This window comes from Oenanthe melanoleuca, chromosome 4A, assembly GCF_029582105.1.
Source record: "Oenanthe melanoleuca isolate GR-GAL-2019-014 chromosome 4A, OMel1.0, whole genome shotgun sequence".
NCBI classification, from domain to species: domain Eukaryota; kingdom Metazoa; phylum Chordata; class Aves; order Passeriformes; family Muscicapidae; genus Oenanthe; species Oenanthe melanoleuca.
The window spans coordinates 13,909,935-13,929,706 of record NC_079338.1 but is presented as its reverse complement, the minus strand read 5'-3'; the positions used below and the strand labels follow the sequence as shown (position 1 = coordinate 13,929,706).

The 19,772-nt window shown below is 53.5% G+C and overlaps 2 protein-coding genes across 4 annotated transcripts in view; one reads left to right on the top strand and one right to left on the bottom strand.

Moving 5' to 3' along the window:
- Positions 1-10,272, top strand: part of OPHN1 (oligophrenin 1) — a 50,847-nt gene extending 40,575 nt beyond the window's left edge. The window contains exons 19-24 of one of the 3 annotated variants that reach the window (XM_056491072.1): positions 4,027-4,174; positions 5,101-5,370; positions 6,020-6,185; positions 7,093-7,143; positions 7,827-7,877; positions 8,041-10,272. In XM_056491072.1, the coding sequence (XP_056347047.1) occupies positions 4,027-4,174; positions 5,101-5,370; positions 6,020-6,185; positions 7,093-7,143; positions 7,827-7,869 (678 nt within the window). In that variant the 3' untranslated portion in view covers positions 7,870-7,877; positions 8,041-10,272. Of the gene's footprint in view, positions 1-4,026; positions 4,175-5,097; positions 5,371-6,019; positions 6,186-7,092; positions 7,144-7,826; positions 7,878-8,040 lie in introns of all 3 variants that reach the window. The other 2 variants (XM_056491071.1, XM_056491073.1) reach the window with 2 other exon arrangements.
- Positions 10,273-13,979: 3,707 nt separating this feature from the next.
- Positions 13,980-19,772, bottom strand: part of AR (androgen receptor) — a 40,888-nt gene continuing 35,095 nt past the window's right edge. The window contains exon 8 of the mRNA XM_056491379.1: positions 13,980-19,503. Coding sequence (XP_056347354.1) covers positions 19,348-19,503 — 156 coding nt within the window. The 3' untranslated portion in view covers positions 13,980-19,347. The remainder of the gene's footprint in view (positions 19,504-19,772) is intronic.

Below are 19,772 nucleotides of genomic sequence, written 5' to 3'. Positions count from 1 at the left end.
TGTGACTGGACATTGCACTCTTCACTCTTTACCTTGCTAGACAGGAGCTAGACCAGATTCTGATAGAGCAGAATTGGTTTTAATGGGCACAGTCCAAGGTGAGACACTGGAATCAGTGGAAAAAAACCTAGAGCAGACAAGTGTTAAATGGTTAATGAAAGTAATTCAGCTGTGTTCAGGTAGAGATACAGGGACAGTGTGGAGGTGGTGTGGGGAGTCTGGGGGAGCTGCTCCTTGGACTGAGGGGAGTCTGAGGGAGCTGCTCCCTGGGCTGAGGGGAGTCTGGGGGAGCTGCTCCTTGGGCTGAGGGGAGTCTGGGGGAGCTGCTGCCTGGACTGAAGAGGAGTCTGGGGGAGCTGCACCCTGGGGTGGAGCAGTTGGAGAAGCTGAGGCTGCTCCCCACTCACAGGACCAAGAGCCTTGGAGAGCCTCCAGTCTCATCTGCCTTCCGTGGATCTGCACTGAGTATTTCATATTTCAGCCTGAGCATCGCCCATGTGCCCAGGCAGGGTCCTGGGCACGTGCAGAAGCAGTTTTGTCACATGGAGCTGTGTCTCTGGAAAGCAGAGTATTCCCCTGTGTCTGTGCTGCCACTTGCTCTCAGTGATACCCGACACCAGCTCAGGGGTGTTGGGTGGCTGGGGGATGACAAGAGCTGGGTGATTATATTGAAAGCTGGAGCAGGGTTTGAATCCAGAGCAGCAGATCCTCAGCAGGGAGCAGATTAACGCCCTGGGAACAGCTCTGGGCTCCAAAGAGTGAGTTTAGCCCTCCAGCTTTTCACAGCAGAGAGCACAGGCACCTCTCGTGCCTTAGGAGCAGGAAGTGCATGGAGCCCTTCACTCGGAGATGGGGTTTGCTGGGAGGGGGCTGGGGCAGCTCCCAGCATCCAGGGCAGCACATACACCAGGCAAAGCTCTCTTTGGAAAGGGAAGAGGCAGCCAGAGCTGGAACAGCAAGGTTCTTGCAGCAGGGATGTGGAGCCAGAGCAGCCAGGTTGGGACTACATGGGGACCAGGTGAGGGGGTGGGAGTTGGCTGTGATGCCAAGGATTGAAATGGGATGAAAGAGCTCGGAGAGGCTTCAGGGAAGCACCAGCCAATTCCTTTGTAGGGCTCTATGAACACTTGTAATAAGGTCCCACAGAAAAACAGGGACTGGTTTGTGTCTGGGATCTCATATGCTCACTCCAGAGATGAGGCTCTGTGCCCCCCTCCTTACAGCCTGCAGCACAGTCTGAATCAACACATCCTGCCACCTCTGAGAGCTGCAACAACAGCTTTAATTAAGCCAGATGTCCTTTTGCTTGCTTTTAATTTCTCCAGCAATAAGGTTTAGTTAGTCACATTTATTGGATTGAGTTTGTAAGTTCGGCGTTGGAGCTGAGAGCTCACACATGAGCAAACAGCTCAGATGAGTCTTGGAGGAAGAGGGGATGTGGCTTATGTGGTGCAATCTGAAGACTCTGAGGACAAAGTAACTATTCATGAAGTGTTTGTGGATAATTGCTGTTTCCACAGCTCATGTTTCAATGCCGTGCGTGGTTAAATTAAATAGGTTGATTGTTCTGGAAACACCTTCTTCCCTGTACAAACCTCCTTAAGGTGAGGGTCTGTCAATATCTTGGTACCTTTAGGTTATTTAACTTAGATTTTCAATTAGAAGTAACTCTGAGCCTGCACCCACCTCTTAAACATGGTCATTTGTGGATGGTTTAGCTTGGGTTTCAGGTGTTGAAAACAGTATTCTTTGGTACCTGTATAAGTGTCCATGGGGAGCTTAAAGTTTCTTTTAAAAGCAGGATTAGATTCTGCTCAGGATATAGGGATGAGGTTGATATTTCCAAAAAATTTCCCTCCTACAGGCAATCCTTTGCTGTTTTAATGAAAGAGGAGCTGCTGCTTTTAATTCATGTGCTTCTGTGTCACAGCAGGGGAGTGCTCCAGAGCCTGTGTTTTGGAGAGGAGAACATGTCTTGCCCCTGCCTGGGGCAGAGCCCAGCAGGCAGTGAGCCAGCACCTGCCCTGTGTCACCATACCCTGAGTGTGGGGGTTTTTCCCAGAGTGGGTGTGTAATCTTCCCTCTCTGGAGATATTCCAGAGCTGTCTGAACACAATCCTGTGCCATTTGCTTTAGGGAAGCCCTTCTTGAGCAGGGAGGATGGACCAGCTGACCCACTGTGGGCCCTTCCAGCCTGAACCATTCTGTGATTCTGTGCTGTTGCTCCTCTCCTGGGCCAGTCTGTTGGGAGCAAAGCTGGTCCTGGCACATGGATTTACCCAAAGGCAGCCCAGGCTGGGTCAGAGCAGCCTGACCCTGGGGTGTGGAGAGCTGTGTGCCCTCCCCAGGCACACACTTGGGACCAAGGAGTTTAAACTAGGGACATGTTTTCCTCTCCCATCCCACATTTTGGTCTCCTGGCCCTGCTTTTTGGCCTCTTGAAGAAGGAATATACTTTTGGTTTGAATTACCAAAGATGAGGCACTTAATCAAAGCAGAATGTTACATTTCTTCATGTTAATATTTTTCTGGGTGATTCAATAAAGTTTTCCCATATTGAAGTATGGCCCAAGGGTGTGATGACCCAGCATGCTGGTGGGGCTGGCACAGCTCTCCTCCTCTGGGCTGGAGCCAGGAAGGGACCAGCTCCACATCTCCCAGGATAGGCAGTGCAGCCTCTGGGCTCAGCAGCTCAGTCCACCTCTCCATAGTAACTCAGGCTTTAAAGCCTGATAAAACTTCAATTAACATCCCTGGGAAGAACACAGGAGCAGCTGCTTTGGGCCTTGATATGGTGTTTCAGATCTTCAGATTTATTTTTTTTTCACCTCTTAAAAAAAGCCCTGACATAAATGAGAACCTCTCAATTAATCCAAACCAAATAGGTGCCACATGACTAGTGAGGAAAGGAGATAAAACTTCTCAGTAGCATTGTTTTTATGCCAGTATTTCATCCCAGGCAATTTCCTTGTGCCAAACACGTCATTGTAAGCCAAGAGCTGAAGGGTTTTAGTGTTAGATCTGAAACAATGCAGGGTTGGTTTGGGTGTTTTGGGGATTGTATCTCTTTGACCATGGGAATCTTGATGTTGGTCAGGAGCTTCAAAGCCTCCCTCATCTGCTCCAGGGGAATTTGCTTCTACACATTGTCTGTGTTTGTGATCTTCCTGCTGAGCCACAGGGACAGTGCCATGGTGGGGACAGTGCCATGGTGGGGATGGTGCTGTGGTGGGGACAGGGTCAGTGATGGGGGACAGTGTCAGTGGTGGGGATGGTGCTATGGTGGGGACAGGGTCAGTGGTGGGGACAGGGTCAGTGGTGGCACAGTGCCATGTTGGGGACAGTGTCAGTGGTGGGACAGTGCCATAGTGGGGACAGTGTCAGTGGTGGAGACAGTGTTGGTGGTGGGGACAGGGTCAGTGGTGGGGACTGTGCCATGGTGGGGATGGTGCTATGATGGGGACAGGGTCAGTGGTGGGGATGGTGCCATGGTGGGGACAGTGCCATGGTGGGAATGGTGCTATGGTGGGGACAGTGTCAGTGGTGGGGACAGTGTCAGTGGTGGGACAGTGTCAGTGGTGGGACAGTGTCATGTTGGGGACAGTGTCAGTGGTGGCACAGTGCCATGTTGGGGACAGTGTCAGTGGTGGGACAGTGTCAGTGGTGGGGATAGTGCCATGTTGGGAACAGTGTCAGTGGTGGGACAGTGCCATGCTGGGGACAGTGTTGGTGGTGGGGATGGTGCCATGGTGGGGACAGTGTCAGTGGTGGCACAGTGCCATGGTGGGGACAGTGTCAGTGGTGGGGATGGTGCCATGGTGAGGACAGTGTCAGTGGTGGCACAGTGCCATGCTGGGGACAGTGTCAGTGGTGGGACAGTGTCAGTGGTGGGACAGTGCCATGCTGGGGACAGTGTCAGTCAGAGGTGGCCACCATCCCCCTCTGTGCTGGGTGGGAGCACCTGCAGCGGGAGGTGAGGCAGCAGCCGCTTTGTGTCAGCTCACCTGAACGTGTGTCCCTTTTCAGATCTACTCTGGCCCCCCCGAAGACCCCACAGCCCCCCCGGTGCCCCCTCCCAGGGTGGCTGCCCGGCGGCACAAGCCCATCACCATCTCCAAGCGTCCCCTGAGGGAGAGACCCGTGTTCTTCGGAGCCTCAGTGGAGGAGAGCGCAGGTCAGTGCAGCTGCTCCTGATCCCTTACCTGCCCCCCACCCCTCCTGCTCCCTGGAACACCTGTCCAGGAGCAATGGGGGAACAGCAGCAGGGCTGCACTTCCCAGGTCCTGGACACAGCAGGGCTGCTCAGAGAGAAAGGAAAGCCAAAAGCACTCCTACATTGGTTGCATCATGTCACAAGTCAGACTTTGTGGGATTTGGCTTTTTCTGGTACTTGCTGCATTCTCCATTAGGAGAATCAAGGCTGGTTCTTGGAACAGGAGAGGCCCAGAGGAGAGACTTTGTGGCATCAGGGACAAAAAGCTGTATGGAGTGTTGGTGGGATGGTAGCCAGGGAGGGCTGTGCTGTGGGAGGCCCAAGGAGGTCTCCAGCTGGCTCAGCTGCTGGCAGTTCCATATCCAGAGCAGGAACTCCAAAGAATTTTTTCAGGACACAGTGAAGGTATTTTCTAGGCCAAGTTCTACTCTGACATGATAAGGGCTTCAGCGTTTCCTTGCAGTCAGCTAGATTAACAGCTAAGGGCATATCAGCTTAAAATCATGTTTCTGCACCTCATTTGCTCTAATTGTCACTGCAGGCTGTGCTCTCATTCCACACTCACCACAGAGATGGAAAGTCTCTTTCTCCATTAGTTTTCAGAGCTCTGAAGACGTTTAGGTGTAAAGTGCACTTTGTGACACTGGCAAAACATGATTGATTCACACTGCTCTTTACAACCCCCAGACTGCTAATGGAGCTGGGGCTGGCCTTGCATTTCAATGTTTCCCCGACCTGGGAGCAGAAGGGTTTGCCTTGGACCGCCCGAGGCTGCAGGGAGCAGCCGGGCTCATAGCCGAGCACAGCAAGAGGGGTGGGACTTTGGGAGGCACATCAGGTGTGATACACAACTAACCCACAGCTGTCTGCTCTTGTCTCCACAGCAGAGAGGCTTGGCCAGACCCCCAATGGGGGCACGGAGGCGCCCAGGCCCCTGCAGCGCAGCCGCCCGCCCGCGCCCCGGCCGGGGGGGGACGAGAGCCGGCCCCAGGCGCGCAGCGAGCCCGAGCTGGGCAGGCTGGGCCCCAGGCTGCAGGATGCAGGGCTGAAGCCAGCTGCCAGGGCGGCCAACGGCGTGGTGACCAGCCCTGTGCTGAGGACAGGCACGCTGCAGGCCAGGAGACCCGCGCCCCGGCCCGGCATCTCTGGCAGAGAGGGTGAGTGTGCAGCCAGGCAGGAGTGCCCTGCTCCCAGGGCAAGGCCAGGGTGCTGAGCCCACCCTCCCTGGGCTTCTCCCCTTAAGTCCTCTCCATGTAGCTCAGCAGGAGGGGCTGGGAGAACACAACAGCTAAGGCATGGGTATATGGGTAAAGTCTGACACTCGTTCCTTGTTGGCTTGACTCTTAAAGAGTTTGAAGGGTTAAGTGAATAGCAAGGTTGGCTGGATCCTGGGGAAGAAAAGCAGCTGAGAAGAAGACAGTATCACTGTGCAGGATGAAAGCTCTGCTGCAGGAATCACCAGTTTGTGCTGTTCCTCTCCCTTTCACAGAGCAGCACTGCACAGGGTTTGGTTAAGAACACTTGTCATTCCCAGGAAGTATCAGCTCCACAGTCAGCAGCTACACTGAGTTTGTCCTTGCAGGTCCAGCTCCATCCCCTGTTCCAGGAAGGCTGTTCTGGGGCAGGTAGTGTGGGAACTTCCTTTCCCTGGGCTATGTCCCTCCATTCTGGCTGTTGGCCACTGTCAGTGAGAGAGTGTTGAGGCAGAGGACAGAACTAAACCCACAGACCTGTTCAGTGCCCCTTCATAAATACCTGACTTCTGCCAGAGCTCGCTGCTCAGTGTTTGTCCTCTCCACCCCTCAGGTGACTGTGACGGTGTCCCTAAGCCACGTTCCCATGGTGATAAGCCCGTGATAACTCGTCCCCCTGTGCGACCTCCGGATCCACCCTGCCGGACTCCCGTCCCTCCAAAGCTGGAGCAGAGGCCAGATCTGATAGCAGGGACAGCAGAGGAGATGCCCTCATCTGTGTAAGCCAGCAGCCCGTGGTGGGTGCATGGTGCTGGTGGGGACACCTGGGGGCTCAGAGGCTGGCACTGGTGTCCCTTGTCACTGGTGTAAGTGCAGGTTTGAGGGTCACTTGGAAAGCTGGGAGGGGAGTGGGGCCACAGCAAAGGCAAACACAAAGCTTTGGCACTGCTCAAGCACAGCCCCAGGGCTGAGCCTTGTCCCATCCCCTTCCCTGCTGTTCCTGGGTCTCTGGAGCTGAGCCCCTCCCTGCCTGCCCCCAGCAAACCTCTCAAATGAGACACACTCTTGGGCAGGACAAGATCCAGCTTGGATCTTCTGAAGGAAACTGGATGGAGTTCAGCTTCGTCTCATCCTCAGATTTTAAGAGAATCAGATTTTAAGAGAGTCAGAAACCCTTCTGGCTTTAGTGGGAATTAACCAAAAGAAAGCAGAAAGTGCCATGAGGATCAGCTCTGTGCCAGAACTGCCTGGGAGAACTTCTCTTTCTTGAGCACAGGTGGGAGCACATAAACACCGAAGGAAAGACCATAAAGGGGATGGATGCACGTAGGATTATAGGCAAGAGCACAGAAATAATTACTGGATGTGGCACTCAGTGCTATGGTTTACTTGGTGTAGTGGTGCTTGGTCAAAGGTTAGACTCCATGATCTTGGAGATCATTCCCAGGCTAAATGATTCCATGATTCCATGGTTCTATAAGCAGCCCAGCCAAAGTGCTGGTGGGGGATGTGAGGGTGGAGCAGGCTCAGAAGGAGCCTGGCTATGCCTTGGCACAAGAACTGGCAATTGAAAGTGATCTCTGCAGTTCTGCCAATGCTGCAGCTCATTCCCCTGGCACAGAGCAGATCTCATTAGCAAATTGCCAGGTCAAATTAAAAGAGAGACTTCTCCTGTTTTCTTTGCAGGGTGGCCTCTAGGACCAAGTTCTTTGAGACAGCTTCCCGAAGAACAGGCAGGTAATGCTGGCACAGGAAGGTGGCACGTGGGTAGCAGCAGCCCTGCAGCACAGGGTGCTCCCTCTGAGGCAGAGCCAGCACAGACAGCCCCAGCCCCAGGCCTGCCTTGTCTCACACCCACAAACAGCAGATGGGGCTCAGCTAAAATGCTGAAACTAAACAAAGAGCACAAAGTGTAAAATGAGAGTCCAGATACAGACTTGCTAAATTGAATCTGCCAAGTGAGAAACATCCCTGTGGATCCCTGTTACTGTGTGTAGTGCCTGTTGTACTCAGGCTGTGTGGGAAGATCAGGTCATGGGTGAGGTGATGAGGGCTGGTTAGGTCCCAGCAGCTGCTGAGAGGGCATGGCTGGTCCAGCACAGAGGTGTGCAGACAGGGACACAGCATGCACAACAAAGCCCTCAGCTCTGAATGGCAGCAGGTGCCATTTGTGATAATACTTCCCCAAATAAGCCTCAGCTTCCTGCTCTGAAAAGCTGCCAACCTCTGCCCAAGGGAGAGCAGGTTTGTGTGTAAGTCTGAGAAGTGCTGCTGCTGCTACTGAGACAGACAGCATTTGTTCCATTGCCAAACAGATCTCTCCCTGCCCATTACCCAGCCTCAAGGAGCTTGTGGAGCTGAGTTGGAGCTTGCTCCTTGCACTCATTTTTTTCTCTATTCTTGTACTTCCTTTTATCCAGATCTTCATCACCACAAGGCAGGATTCCAATTGATGAGAGCTGAGGCTAAAGGTACGTTTTTATGACAACAAATAATGACAAATCAAATAATAAACTGAAAGCAGACATGTAATACAAAGTCAGCATTTTTGGGGTTGTGGGAGTCCAGTGGTTCTACCATTACTGGTGGATTTGCACTGCTGCACAGAACATGGAGCTTTTTTTCTTCTTCCAGGCTTTATAAACACACCTCAGCCCAGCTGGACCCAGGAGACTTTCAGTGCTTGTGACCCAGGAGTCAGTGCTGAGCCTTGCCAGCCCCAGTGCCCTGGAGAGCAGCTACCTTACTGGACGATGATTTCCAAGCCACAAGTGGCTCAAGAAATTAGGAGAGAGAGACCACAATGGAGAGCAGGTCCTGCCCACACATCTGTGTTGAACTGTTCCCTGCCCTCCCACCTCTCCTCCCTGCAGGCTGTGACAGTGCCAGTGTGATGGCAGCATGGGCAGAGCTGGGGACATGAACTGCCTGTTCATCTGCTCACTTTTGGGAAACACACCTTGAAAAGGGTGTTTGGACAGCACAAGGGCTGAGTCCCTGTGTCTGGATGCAAGGGGAAAACAGCTGCAGTCCCTCCTTGCCCTGAGAAGCCCCTTCCTTTGTGCTTTGTCCCTCACTTGGTGAGTGTCTGTGTAGGACAGCTGTGCCTGGTAATGCTGCCCATGGTGACACAGGCTGGGCAGGGGTGGGGGAACCACTGTGCTCAGCTCTGTGGGATGGTTCTTCATCTCCTCCTGGACATTCCTGGCCTGGAACACCACATGACAGACACAGCTTGGCCAGGAGCTTGGCCTGAGCCATGGCCACAGCCTTACCTGGGGTCAGCTCTCAGCAGCACCCTCGGGTCAGCAGCCTCCAAGGGCGCAGCTGGGGAAAGGGAGCAGCAGGTGCTCCTCCTCTTCCTCTTCCTCTTCCTCCACTGCCTCCTCTTCCATGTGAGCCACATTCCCACCAGATCCACTTCTCACAGGCCCACCAAGAAGTCTCCATACTGGGTGATTGTGGTGGCCAGCACAGAGGTGCTGAGGATCTGAAACTCACTGTTTGTGGGTCAAACCCATTGTTTTTTTTAAGAACTGCCCAGTTTCTTGTTTGCTTTTTTATTGATGTCCAGTACAAGATGCCCAGTCTGTCCCTCAGCCATGGCCCTATGGATGATGTCCACTGTCCTGGGAGGTGTCCCTGGCCAGGAGCAGAGGTCTGTGTGTTGCTCCAGCTGCCACTGGGGCCCAGCTCCAGGCTGTGCTGCTTCCCTGCTTCCTCCACCCGCCCAAAGATTGACTTCCCCCTTTTGAATGGTTTTCTTTAGGCACTGAGAGCTGTGAAGCATTTGTAGAACAGTGGCCAAACATTCCCCCAGCTGCTTCCCAGGTGCTCCATCCCCTGAGCATGCTGTGTCCTGCCTGGAGCAGGTCCTTCCCCCTCCTGGCACTGCCTGTGTGACCTCGTGTCCCTTATTGCTGAATGGCACACTCTGGCACTCACGTGTGTCGTGTCCATGGTGCTCTCACTCCCTTGGCTTCTGCACTGCTCCCTCCTTTAGGCCTGGCACCTGAAAGTGGCTTTAAACCCAAGCCAGCCCCATGCTGTGGCAGCTGAGGCTGTGCCACATGCACTGGGGGCTGTGCTGGGCCCCTCCTGCTGCAGCCCCTCTCCAGGGGTTCAAGGACAAAGCACAGTGGTTCTGATCAGGGATCTCTGAACGGGTGGGATGGAGCTGAAGCTGGACCAGCCTGGCAGTGGGGCCACCTGCCTGCAGCACATCACCCCTGGCCCTGCTGGGGTGTTGTTGTGCCTGTGGCTCCCACACAAAAGGCCAGCATTTCCCAGCTCTTTCTTGCTTTGGGCTGCTGTGTGGGGACCCCTCGAGCCTGTCAGTTTGGGAAGCTCCTTGGGTTCTGCCAATGTGCATGGCTCTGGAGGTGACATTCTGCAGGAGCAGTGCCTTGTCACATCCTCCTCCTGCTCCTGCCCACTGCCAGCACTGACCCCCAGGACAGAGCCAGGCTCTGTGGGTGGAGAGAATCCAAATGTGGTTTGGTTTCAGTCTGACAGTGTGAGCAGAGGGGAGAGGCAGCTTCTTGCAGGCTATTCCATGGTGTCCTTTCAAAGTTCTTTGTCACTTGTGTGTCTGTGCTGATTTTTCCTGCACCTGTGGGTGCAGCTGAACACTGGGGACCAGCAGTTGTTGGGGGATGCTGGTTGTGCTGGCAGGGGGCTGTGGGGTCCATTCCTGCTGCTGTGAGCACAGTCCCTGCTGCCAGTGGCCCAGGAGTGACAAATCCCAGCTGGGAATGTGGGATCACCCTGTGCAGCACAGCAGCCCCCCAGCATCAGCCCTGGAGCCATTGTGATGTGTACAAGCTTAGGTTACTGCAAATGTTTATAAAGTTTCCATGAAGTGAAGCAACCATCTCAGTGTGTTTTGTTCCTCTTCACAACCTCTGCCTCCACTGCTGTCCCCTCTGCAGGCAGGCCCAGCTCTGTGCCTCAGGTTGGCCACACCTGGGGGTGTGGGACTGGGGCTGCCTGGGCTCTGCCATAGCCCCACTCTGGGTTTGCAGTCCCCAAAGCTGGTTTTCTGCATTTTTCTGATTGCAGAAGCTGCCCTGAATATTCCTGTGCTGCCACAGTGCCTGACAGCGTTCTGTGCCACGAGTCACTGAAACCAGTTTTCCAGTGACCACCAAAGACTTCCTTCCATCTATCCAGAACTCTTTTCCTCTCCTCACATCAGTTTTCCCCACCTTTTGACTCTGACATTGTGCAGTGTTTGCTTTTCCTTTAACTCTCTCAGGAGAAAACAGCTTCTCTCTCTGGAACAGGAATCTCACAGCCAGCTTTGGAGCCCGGATTTCTGCAGAAGCCTGACAGAGGTGACAGCTCCAGAGGTGCTCCTGGTGGCCTGGGGACAGCTGAGCTGCTCCCACAGCCAGGAGGGTCCCCAGCTGGAGAAGGGGAGCATTCCCACCCACACCTGCTCAGGGCTGGTTGCTGTTTTGGGATCCTCTGCAATTATTTTGTGCGGGCTCAGCCCCTGCCTGCGGCTCCTGGTGCAGCCCTAGCCAGGTTTGGGAGCTCTGGGAGCTCTGTGCCATGCCTGGCTCCTGGCCCAGGCAGCCAGAGCACTCCCAGGGCAGGCATGGACACAATGCACCTGGAGCAGCAGCTGGAGGCTTTCCTGCTTGTTTTTTCTGGCTTCTTGTTTCTCTCAAAAGTTTTCCTTGTGGGGCTGTAACTTTTCCAGGAGTGGATGCATGCAAAACTGTTTTCTTTCTTCATTAGGCCTCATGAAGTGATAATGAACTGGAGGCACTTCCCCAACAATCCTTGTCTCCCAACCCACAGGTGCCTGGCTTGCTTTCTTACAGAAAACATTTGGATTTGAGGAAGAAAATTATTTTCCAGCACAAGTGAAACCTTTTATAGAGAGAAGATAACAAAACAAGCAGTTCCAAAGCTTGAGCCCGAGCCTCAGTGAGTTCTTCCCAGAGGAAGAATTTGAAGAGGCCAAAGACTCTGCAGCAGACACATCTGTGTGATAAATTTAGAATTGAAATATACTTAGTGGAGCACTGACATCTGAAATTTATGTGCTACACAGAGACCCGTGAAGGCGCCGGAATCCACCCACGTGGGAGTCCTTGGAGGATCAGAGCAGGAGTTCTCAGCTCTGTACTTCTCCCTGACTATCCCCCTGCACCACTGCCCATCTGGATGCTGGGAGCAGCTCCCCGTGCTGGGCGGTTCCTGGCAGCCCTTAGCAGGTTTCTTGGCCCATACACATGGCTGTAAATCAGGTCAGGCCTCCAAAAAATCCTGTGATTGGCTTAAACAATCAGGAGATGCTTTGAACCATTAAAGGCCATAATGTTTTCCATTTTCTGTGTTTTCAGAAGTTTAAGAAGTGCTTTAAGAGCTTCTGCCAGTGTCTCTAAGAGCTCCCACAAGGCAGAAGTTCTGAAGATTTTTAAAGTCCTGTATAAAATGTGACCATGCCCAGCTCCATCCTTCCTCACACTGTCTCCCTTCAGTGCCCTGGCCCCACAGGCTCTCCTGGTGGCCACCACACCGTGCTATGGGTGCCACTGCACCCACCCTGCTCCTCTGGGATGGGACACAGGGCATGGCAGGCAGGTCCTGTTTGCCTCCCCTTGGCGCTGCCCACTGGCAAAGGGAGGCAGAGCAGGGTGAGGAGCAAACCCCAGCGCTGGCTGATGTCCCTTGTGTCACAGCACTCGAGTCAGTGTGACCCTGCTGGGGTCTGTGGCTGTCCTGGAGCACAGGGACAGCCCTGACACCATGGAAGGCACTCAGGGCTGGCTGCCAGCACAGCAGGGTCACACTGCTCCCTGCTCACAGGGAGGGGAACCACTGCTGAAAGGGCTATTGGACACAACTTGTGTCAAATTTTAGCAAATTTTAGGAAATTCTTTCTGTTTTAAAAATATCCCACTTACTGCCATGAGGACGAGAACAAATAAATGACTTTAAAGCATGGGGCCATTTTAGGGTTTACATGGTGTTTCCATGTTTTCAGTTGATTTCTTCATGGTAACTGGACTTTTTCCTGTGAGCATGATGTGCTGCTCTATTGGGGAGCCAAGGCAGCTCTAAGGGAGCTCTGGAGTCTGCTGGCAGTGGCTCATCCCCAGTGCTGGCATGGTGTCTGCCACAGCCACAGCGGTTAGGAATGGTCAGGGAGGTCCAGCTTCCCTGTGCCCTGCAGCTCCTGGTGAGCTGTGCAGGGGGGATGCAGGGTGTAGGATGTGGTGTGCAGGGTGTAGGGTGTGAGTGGGATACAGGGTGTAGGGTGTAGGATACAGGGTGTAGGGTGTGGGATGCAGGGTGTAGAGTGTGGGATACAGGGTGTAGGGTGTGAGTGGGATGCAGGGTGTAGGGTGTGAGATGCAGGGTGTAGGGTGTGGGATACAGGGTGTAGGGTGTGGGATGCAGGGTGTAGGGTGTGAGATGCAGGGTGTAGGGTGTAGGATACAGGGTGTAGGGTGTAGGATACAGGGTGTAGGGTGTGAGATGCAGGGTGTAGGTGTGAGATGCAGGGTGTAGGGTGTGGGTGTGCAGCAGAGGTGGCTGGAGCATAATGGGGCAGGAGGAGTTGAGTGAGGTGAATCTGTCCTTCAGCAGGTTCTGACCCAGCAGCCCCAGCCAGGGGGCTCACTGTCCTGCCACAGACCCTGTTCAAGCCACACAATCTGGGGCCATCAGAGACCAGTGTCAGCCCAGGATGTGCAGCACTGAGGGAAGGAACCAAGCCCATCATCCCATGAGGCAGTGGCTCCTGAATGTCCCTGGGGAGATGTTGGTGTCCAAGTGTCCCTTTGGCAGGTGACAAGGGGGCTGACATCCTGGCAGGTCCCCAGTAACCAGCTCTGAGGAACTGAGTCCTGCTCAGGGTGCATTAAGGGCGAATTTTGAAAATAACTCATCAGTTTTTCACTGTGACTCAGAGCAAGGGATGGGACCAGGTTCCTTGTGGATGACAAACCCGAGTTTTTGCTCTCTTGGCACACTGTTCTTCAGCTCATGGGCCACGGTGTGTGGACTGCTGCTGTGCAATTACACATGAGACATTGCCAGCTATTTGTGGCCCAATTAGCTTTTTTTTTTTTTCTCTGCTCTGTCTCCGTGAATCAAATCTTGGCCCTGGGCAGGATCCACATCTGTGCCTTGAATTAACAAGTGGCTGATAAGAGTCTTCTTTATTACTTGGAGAGCATAGGTCAATTTTATAAAGACATTCCAGAACAATGGATTTACAACTGTTCATAAAGATACCAAAAACAATGACAAGAGCAGGAGGACACTGGCCTTTATTAGCTCCTTGCTTTGAGAAATACATTAATCAACTGAAATTCAATTTAAAAGACCCAAAAAGGAATATATGAAAGGATTAGCCAATTGATATGTAATTGAATTATGAGTTCAGATGTGATTAATTTAATTATGAGTTCTGACTGTGAAAGAAAGCCTACAGTGACCCAATGAACAGCCTCATCTACTGGTAAATGACCCATGGATTCCCAGTGCCTTTGCTTGCTGGCAGCCACCACACCCACAGCCACTTCATGCACAAAATCGACACAAAAGCCAAATGCAGGCAGAGGGTAGAGCTCCAGCAAACCAGATTCTGCATTTATTGGACTGAGAACAACAGCAGATTTTCAGGGTACAAAAAGAACTGGACAGCAAGCACGAGCCACCCCGTGGCATGGCTGGGGGCCTGTGTGGGCCCCAGGCATGGCTGAAGGAGGAATGAGAATTTTCATTTAGCCCCAGCACGGTGTCATTGGTCTCTTTACCTGGGTGCCAGGCAGGCCCCTCTCTTTGGTTACACAGATAAATGTCCTTCAGTCCCACAGGGGATTGTGAGCTGCAGCTGTCCCCAGGGCATCCTGCACTGCACCAGCAGCATCTGGTGCAGAACCCTCTGGGGCTCTCTCTTCCTTATCCAATGCATTCAGTCCCAATTTAAAAACAAACAAAAACAAGAAAATAGCTGTGTCAGCAATCCACTTCATCCCTCCTCTGGGAGAATTTACCCTCAGGTAATGCTATAGTTTGGGCAAAGCACTGTGATTCCAAACTGGGCCAGACCAAGCTGTGTGTGCTGCACCTGCATCACGGCTGTGGGGTCTCCAGGGTCACAGTCCCACCAAAATGGGTGTCCCCAGCACCATGCTCAGCCCTCACCTTGGAGCCAGGCCCCAGGAAAGAACCAGAGAGAGCCCAGAGTGTCTCTGCCATTCCATTTCTTCTGGCAGTGCTGTGGCATTGGCTTCTCTCAGCTCTGGTGGAAGGAGCAATTGCAGACACTGGCCTTTGTTACTCCCAGGAACATAGCTGTGAGCTGGGAGGCCTCCCCAGGCAAACAAGGCACCAGCAATGAGCTTTTTGGCTTATTACATAGAAAATAAAATATATCAAATAGAGAACTCTTATTATTACAGACATGTTAACAAAGAGAAACAGCATAAAATTGCCACAGAACACCAAATATCCGGCACAGAGAGCAGCTTTTATCCACTTGCTAAGGGTTCATGTGGGTGCAGAGATTTGCTCTGTGAGTCACAAGCAGTGTCCCCCTGCTGCTGGAGGGAATGAGCCCAGGGAGCAGGGGCCAGTGGGCAGGGGAGGCTCTGACCCACCCTGCCTGCCCACAGCCAGCCCTGACCCCTCTGTACCCCATTCTGCCACATGGGAGGGCACTTTGTGCCAGTCCAAGAGGGGAGAAACAAGGGACACCCCATTGCTCCCCAAATGCAAACACTGTCCCTGTCTAACCTCAAGGAGACACAGGAAAGCTGGAGAAGCTGATTCTGACCCCAGCCTATGCCTGTGTGTGCTCTGTGCATGCCACAAAAGGGGGGACCTCTGCAAACTGGGCAGCACCCAGCCAGAAAAATAATTAAAAGTCTCCATTAAATTGGCACATTCTGACTCATCTCCTGCAGAGCATCCAGTACCTCAGTGTGCAACCAGAGAGGACTCTTAGAGCATGTCACTAAATAGATATCTTTAGCAATAGAAAATGGGCCATGCCTTTATTTTATATAGAGATAGATAATTTTAGCATACATTATGTTATTGAAACATCCAGGGCAAGAGCTCAGCAAGGGGAGGGACACCAGGGGGACTGCAGGGCTGGCCAGTGCTGGGAGGTGACCGTGAGGGCAGCAGCTCTTGGGCTGGCTGGGAGGGAGGTGGCACCTCAGGTACCCCTCAGCATTCCCTAAGAGCACAGTGACAGGGTCCTGCCCCAGCACCCTGCTCCCTGAGCAAGCGCAAAGGGCCTCTTGCACACCATGGCAGTGGCATGTGGGTGCTGCCAGCTCTCCAGACTCAGGCACAGCCTCTCCAAGCACAGAGCTGCTGTCCTGGCCTGGCTGCTGCTGAGGCAGGGGGTGCTGGCAGGCTCAGGTGGGCACAGGTCAGGGCTGTGTGGTGATCCCTGCCCTGGGAATGCTGCAGTGCACCATTTGATCTGCCTCACTGCTTCTGGCACCACACAGGGCTGAGGATTGTCCCTCCTGCCCTCACTAAAGGCAGCATCCCTTATCCCACACCCTCTGCTATGGAATGGTGCCCATCCATGCACAAACACTGCTCCCAGGGAGATGCCAATGCCTGCATCCCTTGTCCTCCATCTGCTGCCTTGGGTTGAGCCATGACCCAGTCTGAGCCAGCCCAGAACCCCCCACACTCTGAGACGAGCAGAGCAGAGCCAGGGAATCCACAGGGAACATGGAGATGTTTGGCTCTCAGCTGTGACACCCAGGGGAGCCTCAGGGACAGCTTCTGTGGGACTGTGAACACGGTGAAATTCTCCTTGCTTTATTAAAGCAAAAGTAGACAAGAAAATGCAGAAGAAAACAAAAAGCATAAATGGCAGGAGTTGGACTTTGGTATTTCTTAAAGCCTCTTCTTCCCCAGCAGCAGCTCATGAAAATGCACATGGAAACAGCATTAATTCCACAGCAAATACACACAGAGGTGCTGCGAGTCCTGGCTCCCACATTTCCTGGTAATTATATTGTAGAAACACCAGTTGCAGGAGTTTACTGTGATACTGCAGAGACAGAGACCATGGCCTCAGTGCCCTGACAGCCCCTCTGTCCTGGGTTTGGGGTGCTGCCCCTGAGCCCTGCCCTGCCCAGCACTCGCTGTCCAGAGCAGCTTCCCACCAGGTGACAACCCAGGGCAGGTGACACATGGGCAGATCCCTCTCCCTGCTCCCCCACTTCCCATTCCCATGGTGCTCCCATCAGCAAACCAGGGTGGACAAACCCCTGTTAGGCTTGGCCTCTTTCCAGTCTCCCAGCAGATGAACACCAGCAGGACACTGCCACACTCATTAACCAACAAAACCTTCTCTGACACGAGCCAGTGTGGAGCACAGAGCTCTCCCAAATTGCTGCTCCAACTGCTTGGAGCCATCCCAAGCTGGTAACAGGGACTGGAATCACCACTCATCTGCTCACTGAGCTCTGCTGGGAAGAGCCAGGGAAATTTCCAGAAGACAGGGATGCACCAGCTGGAATTTTTTGCTGGTTCATTTGCAAATATCTGTAGCTCACATCAGCACTGTCAATGCCAGCAGCCCCCTGGCATGGGGGAGCCTGTAAGAGCAATAACCCACTGGCTGCCAGCCAGAAAGTTCACCTATGGGTTCTGTGCTCCCTACATGAGTATTTCAGGAGGAGGAGCAGGATCAGAGCCATATCGAGCACAGGAAGGAAAAACATTGCACAGAAAGATCCTCCCCTTCAACAGGGGCTTTCTCCCCACTCCTTCATATAATGAAAATCCCATCAAAAGGTTGGAAAGTACCAGGGAAATTGTTTGTTTTACTCCAAGTATGTAAAGGAGCAGCTGCACCATGGAGGAATTCCCTGGAGAGCAGGGCACAAGGTGGGCACAGAGTTCTGGGTGGGCACACGGTGGGCACAGGGTGGGCTCACTGCCCTGGCAGGGTGCAGAGTTTGCTGTTTGTCTGTGCCAGCACCAGGATCCCTTGCAGATGTCTGGGCTGGTAATGCCAGACCATGTCACAGCCCAGGATGGGACGTGTGACCCACACAGCCACTGACAGCCTGTCTGGGTCTGAGCAGGGGGTTTGATGTGCTCAGGATGTGCAGGGACAGGGGAACTAAAATACTGCAGGGCACGTAGGCTTGGCCACTGTGTGTGTGCTGGGACAGGCTGGGTGTGGGGTGGTGTAAGGGATGCTGTGTATGGGATGCTGTGTATGGGATGCTGTGTGGGTGGTAAGGGATGTTGTGTGGGTATTGTTTAAGGGATGGTGTGTATGGGATGCTATGTGGGATGCTGTGTATGGGATGCTGTGTAGGTGGTGTTTAAGGGATGCTGTGTGGGTGCTGTTTAAGGGATGCTATGTGGGATGCTGTGTATGGGATGCTGTGTGGGTGGTGTTTAAGGGATGGTGTATGGGATGCTGTGTATGGGATGGTGTATGGGATGCTGTGTGGGATGCTGTGTGTGGGATGCTGTGTGGGTGGTGTTTAAGGGATGCTGTGGGATGCTGTGTATGGGATGCTGTGTGTGTGGTGTTTAAGGGACGGTGTATGGGATGCTGTGTAAGGGATGCTGTGTAAGGGATGCTGTGTGGGTGGTGTTTAAGGGATGCTATGTGGGATGCTGTGTATGGGATGCTGTGTGGGTGGTGTTTAAGGGTGGGTGTGGGATGCTGTGTATGGGATGCTGTGTGGGTGGTGTTTAAGGGATGGTGTATGGGATGCTGTGTGGTGCATACAGGACCATGTACACAGTGAGTGCACAATGGTGCCCTCCTGGGCTGCCACCTGCCACTGCCATCAGCAGGAGCTGTGAGTGCTGCTTCCAAGAGCAGGGGCTCTCTTGGTGCTTCCCTTCCAGCCCCCAAAGTGCTGTGGTGGCACCAGCCAGCTCCCACAGCCACCTCCCCATGGACAGGATTCAGAGAGGAGTCCCATGGTCCCACAGGTCTTGCAGACCCTGGCCTTGGTCTTGGCTCCAGAACACTCATCTGCTGGCACTGGAAAAAATAAAATATTTGGGACAAATGAAGGGAAAGAGCACAGCTGGAATCCCAGGTCTGCAGAGCCACAAGAGGAGCAGAGCAGGTGCAGGGCAGGGGCTGCAGGTGCCCAGGGGAGCCAGGCAGGTGTGAGGTCCGAGGGCATCAGGCACTTTCAGAGGTGAGTTTGTCAGGGAGCAGCAGCTGGCCAGGACAGGAATGTGACTGTGAGACCTGGGGGTCTGCAGGGCAGACCAAGACCCAGCTGGACAGGCCACAGGAGAAACATTCCAGGTGGAAAACAGGAGCCAGCTGCCATTGGGCATTTCCAAGCTGATTGTCCTCTGCAGCCTGTCCTCTCCATCCTCAGCAGCACAGGCAGGTCCCAGGGCTGAGCTGACCACAGCAGATCCCACAGAGGATGCAGGGCCCATGAACTCCTCAGCCACAAATGTGCCTTGTCCCCCAGCTCTGCTCTGCTTCTCTTCTGCAGTGTTTGAACTCATCTGCTTCCCAGCACCACAATGCAAACAAAACGTCCAAAAGGAGGCTGGCAACACAACCCACGGCCAAACAGGAGCGGCAACCTGCTCTGTGTTGTGTTCTTTTTATAAAAATCACCCCAAACCCACCAACTGCTGGCACTCCTCCTGTTGCCCCGAGGCTCTGGGCTGCTGGAGTCACAGTGACAAGCAGAGGAGGACACTCAGACGTGGTGCCACTGCCCTGCCCAGCACCGTGAGCAGCTGGAGCCAGGCAGCAGGGGGTCAGTTCAGAGGTACCTCAGGAAAATAGTAAATCTCAGGAATCCCAGCAGGTCTGTCACTGCCCATCCCCTTGGCCACCGCTGCAGAGGGATTCCCCAAGGCACTGCAGGACATAGTGCAGAAGTAACAGGCAGGAGATGGCTGGAATGGGGGTGGCAGCAGGGGGGTCCCTCTGGCAGATCACTGTGCGTGGAAGTAGATAGGCTTGACTTTTCCAGACAGGATCTTGGGAACCTGCACAGAGATGATCTCAGCCATCATTTCTGGGTAGTCCACGCTCACCATGTGTGCCTTGATTAGGAGATCAAATGTAAACTGGTGCAGGTCCTTGGCAATCTGGGGAAGGAGGAGAGCTGGTTAAACAAGTCCCTGGGCAGTGCCTTCTCTGGGAAGACACACAACAGAGGTCCCACCTTCCCTGGGAAAGGGAGCCTGGATGAGACCATCCAGTGCTCCTCCAGCTGCATCTGAACTCCTCCCATCATGGGGGGGATGTTCCAGGGAATGATCATTCTCACCGTGAAAAGCTTCCTCTCTATATTGTTTCTTATGCATTTAGATGGACACTATGTGTACAGATGGACACTATGTGTACAGATGGACAC